Genomic DNA, 4,324 nt, shown 5'->3' with positions numbered 1-4,324 from the left:
TCGATCTCCTGACCTCGTGATCCGCCCGTCTCGGCCTCCCAAAGTGCTGGAATTACAGGCTTGAGCCACTGCGCCCGGTCTTTCCGAATATTTATTGAGGCTGTAGTCAAACCCTGAGAACATGGAGGTGAACAAAACAAAATCCCTGCTTTTAGAGTTTACATTCCAGTGGAAGGATCAGGTGATAAACTATATAAATAAATAAAAGACATAGTATGTTAGTGATAAATGCAAAGAGAAAAAAATAAAAACAGGGCAGAGAGATGAACGCTCTTTATATCCCCAAGGGATCTATCTCATTGGCTCAAAGAAAGTTTCCCTCACTCACCTGTGCCTTATCCCTCTTCCAACCCCCACCGCCCTTTCCCCGTGCTTAAGGCAGAGACCGGTACATTCTTGGGTGGAGCTCGCCTTTCGGTAAACGGGATTAGGAGTCCTGGATTCTCTCAACTCAAAAAAAAAAAATCAGTAAACAAAAATAAAAGGAATCCTGGATTCTAGGCCTTGGGCAAATCCCTGCCCCTCTCTGGACCTCAGTCTCCTTATCAATATTGGAGGAGTTGGAGAGTTAAAGAATCCCTAGGGTCCCTTCCAATCTGACGCTCTAGGATTCTATGAATAGGGTTAAAGAGAATAGGGACCAGAGATTGCGTCCCCATCCTAGCAACTGTTGCTAGACGAGGGCCATCTCTCGGTAGCAGCGGAAACACCTTCCTGGATAGAGGAGGTCCTTCTGGCATCCCATCATGCATAGCGACTTCGCCTCGCTAGGAGGCACGTTTTGGCCTCTTTGGTCACGATCAACCCTTTGGAAGCAACCAAAGAGCGCCCCTGGTTCCTATAGCAACCGCCCCAGGTCCACGCGTAGACGGCGAGTGGCAAGGGTCAAATAGATTTGCCAAGTAGAAACCCTCGACCTGTTCAGTCCTCGCCTTCAGTGCGATGGACCTTTAAGCGTCACGTGACTCCCCTCGGACTTGTCCCCGCCTCTTTCCCCTCCCCAGGCCCGGGCGAGCGCTGTTGTGGACGGGAAGCTCCCGGCCCGGCGAACTAACTGGAGCGCGGACGCTGCAGCCGGTTGGGCCGGTGTACTTTCCCGGTAACTCCTTCCCGGCGTGACGCGCGGAACCGCGGACGCGGCGGGGCCAGGTCGACTCAGGGATTTCCCGTCAGTTCCTTCTTGTTTCCAGTCACTGCCGGGCCCGGGGGGAGCCGGGAGCCAACAGGGCCGGGCCCTGGGCTCTCGGAGGGCGGCGGGGGAGGGGGTTGTCTCCTGCAGGGTTGCGACCTCCGGCGGGAGCGCGAGGCGGGTTTTAGACCTGGAGCTTGTCTCTGGGAGCCTCTTCCTGGTCCTGGAGATGCTACCCAGAGGGTTGGCAGCCTACCTGTTGGGCAGGTGTTTGCTGCTCCGAGGTCGGCGCCGTCTATCTCGCATGTCAGCGAAAGAATTTCCCAGACCGCCGCCACTCGGGCCCTGTAACTGGAAGGAACTGACACAGTTAAATAAGGCAGCGGTCGTACTGCATGGTAGAAATAATAGCACTAACGACCATTTATTGACTGTTGACTCTGGGCTCAGTAAACCCTTTAGATGCATTTAGTCCCCACATGATGGGGACTAAGGGTAGTAGTATTCATTCCGATTTTATGAATAAGGACGCTGATGCTTAGCAAGTTTAAATAATTTGCCCAAGGTAATACAGTAGGGGAGAGTAGATCCCAGCCTTCAACCCATGTGCTTAACCAGTAGCTACATCGCCTTCACGTGTTTTGTAGGCTATAATAGATTGCCTTAACAAAGAAGAAACTGGCTTGTTTTAGGATTTTATTCAGCACGTATGCAATTTTAAACATTGATCATTAGATTAGTCAATTTTGTGAGGACCCCCAGGCGGCATTAAACTTGCACTTACGGAAATCTACCACTGTTATAGCTTTGCCCCTCTTCAGTAAGGTGTCACAGTAGACATTTGAACCTTAAAACTGTATTAGCTTATGAGAAATCAAGATAAATTGAGAAAAACATCATAGGGTATAACAGCGATCATAATTGTGGAGTATACATATCCACAATTCCAGCACTACCCTGTTCGTTAACCAGCCAGGATTATTTCCAAAATTCACAATGAATTAAGTCACTGTACTCACCAGAGATGGAGCTTAAAACTTTTAAAGACCATGTCTGCTATTTGGTCTTTGCCATTAATTCTTCTTCACATGGAAAACTGAATTTTTTCTTGCTACTTTTTCTCATCTGAGGTTTCCATTAATAATGACCATATTGGCCGGCACGATGGCTCACGCCTGTAATCCCAACAATTTGGGAGCCGAGACAGGTGGATCACCTGAGGTCAAGAGTTCAAAACCAGCCTGGCCAATATGGTGAAACCCCGTCTCTACTAAAAATACAAAAAATTAGCTAAGCATGGTGGCGCATGCCTGTAATCCCAGCTACTCGGGAGGCTGAGACAGGAGAACTGCTTGAACCTGGGAGGCGGAGGTTGCAGTGAACGGAGATCCCGCCATTGCACTCCAGCCTGGGTAACAGTGAAACTCCGTCTAAAAAAAAAAAAAAAAAAAGAAGGACCCTATTGCTAATGATTAAAGAGCAGCTTCTCATATTCTTATTTGAATGGGTGTGGTGAGAAAGAACAGAATTAAGGTATACTGCGTTTTAACTACACAGTTTTTTTAGTGTTTCACCTCCATATTTGTACTTATTTAATGCCCAAGAATGCCACAACTATCTCATTTTGTAGTTTCGTGCATGGTAAATCTTGTAGTTTCTTGAGTTTGTTTAACATGTACTCAGTGAAGTATTCTTAAACCATTTATTTTCTTTATTCTTATCAGAATAAATGAAATCATGTATTTGAGAGGTAGTCGCCCTGATTATCCTATTTAGGTTTCCTCACATTTAGGTATTGTTCTGCATCCAATTCATTTTCATTCATTTCTAAAGCTTTTCTAGTCCAAATATTCTGGAGAGTTGCTATTCCTATTACTCAGCTTTTCATCTGTAATAGTTCCTATTTGTGATACTCAAAAGTAGTAGTGAGGTTTTTGATTTTAAGATACAGTTCAACAGCTTGACACTTTTCTGCAAAATACCTTTGGTTTGTTTTGTTTTTCATCTATATATCTTGTACCTTTACCTAAAAAGCAAGACGGTCCAGGTTTCTGCCACTGAAACTCATTGCCTCTTCAATCATTTCAGCTCTGGAAAGGAAGAGAAATGGAAGTGAGAAAGTTGAGCATTTCCTGGCAGTTCTTGATAGTTCTGGTTCTGATCCTGCAAATTCTGTCTGCGTTGGATTTTGACCCATACAGAGTCCTAGGGGTCAGCCGAACAGCCAGTCAGGCTGATATTAAAAAGGCTTATAAGAAGCTCGCCCGGGAATGGTAGGTGAAACAAAGAAATAGAGATTTAACGTAAGCTACACAGTCTTAGCAGGGATGAAGTCTAAATTATGACTAGCTTTTATTTGTCTCTGTTTCTATGTTCAATATATATATCTGTCTAAAATATTTTATGCAGGAGAGCTAATGTTCATATTCTCTAATTGTTAGCGATAAGAAGCAAAGCCTGTGTTTACTCTGAAACTCCCTTTTAGGAATACTTTGACTTAAATAATTGCGCTAGATATCATTAGCATATTTAATGTTAAAGTAAGAAACTTTAATTTTAAAAAATGTGTATATAGTCAATAATGGATATGTTACCCTTCCCATGATACATTATTCATAAAGTAACTTTGTGAGTGTAATTGCTAAACAGGAATATTATACAACCCTATTCTCTAAATTATTAATTTCTACGCTTTGAAAAAAAGTTTAGAGTAATAGCCTTTTGCCTCCAAAAAAGAAAAATTCAGAAACCAAGTATAGTTGTCTCTTGATATCCATGAGGTCTTGGTTCCAGGATCCCCAGGGATACCAAAGTCCATGGATGCTCAAGTCCCTATATAAAATAGCACAGTATCTGCATATAATCTATGCATATCCTCTCATATACTTTAAATCATCTCTAGCTTACTTATAATACCTAATACAATGTAACTGCTGTGCAAATGGTTGTTATACTGTTATTGTTTAAGGAATAATGACAAGAAAAAAGTCTGTACGTGTTCAGTACAGATGCAATTTTTTAAAAATATTTTTGAATATTTCAAAATAGAAAATACTATGTTTTGGTTGGTGGAATCCATGGGTGTGAAACCAACAGATATACAGGGCTGACTATATATTACTTTAAAAAAAATTGACCTGGCATGGTGGCTCGTGTTTGTAATCCTGGCACTTTGGGAGGCTGAGGTGGGAGGAT

The 4,324-nt window shown here is 43.2% G+C and overlaps 1 protein-coding gene across 1 annotated transcript in view; it reads left to right on the top strand.

Annotated features, from left to right (window-relative positions):
• The first annotated feature begins 834 nt into the window (after positions 1-834).
• The window catches only part of DNAJC16 (DnaJ (Hsp40) homolog, subfamily C, member 16), a 62,463-nt gene continuing 58,973 nt past the window's right edge, over positions 835-4,324 (top strand). Inside the window, exons 1-2 of the mRNA XM_011993987.1 lie at positions 835-1,099; positions 3,218-3,402. Coding sequence (XP_011849377.1) covers positions 3,236-3,402 — 167 coding nt within the window. The 5' untranslated portion in view covers positions 835-1,099; positions 3,218-3,235. The remainder of the gene's footprint in view (positions 1,100-3,217; positions 3,403-4,324) is intronic.

This window comes from Mandrillus leucophaeus, unplaced genomic scaffold, assembly GCF_000951045.1.
Source record: "Mandrillus leucophaeus isolate KB7577 unplaced genomic scaffold, Mleu.le_1.0 Scaffold439, whole genome shotgun sequence".
Lineage (NCBI taxonomy): Eukaryota > Metazoa > Chordata > Mammalia > Primates > Cercopithecidae > Mandrillus > Mandrillus leucophaeus.
Note: the sequence above shows the minus strand (reverse complement) of the source record. Positions and strands in the feature narration are given on the sequence as shown.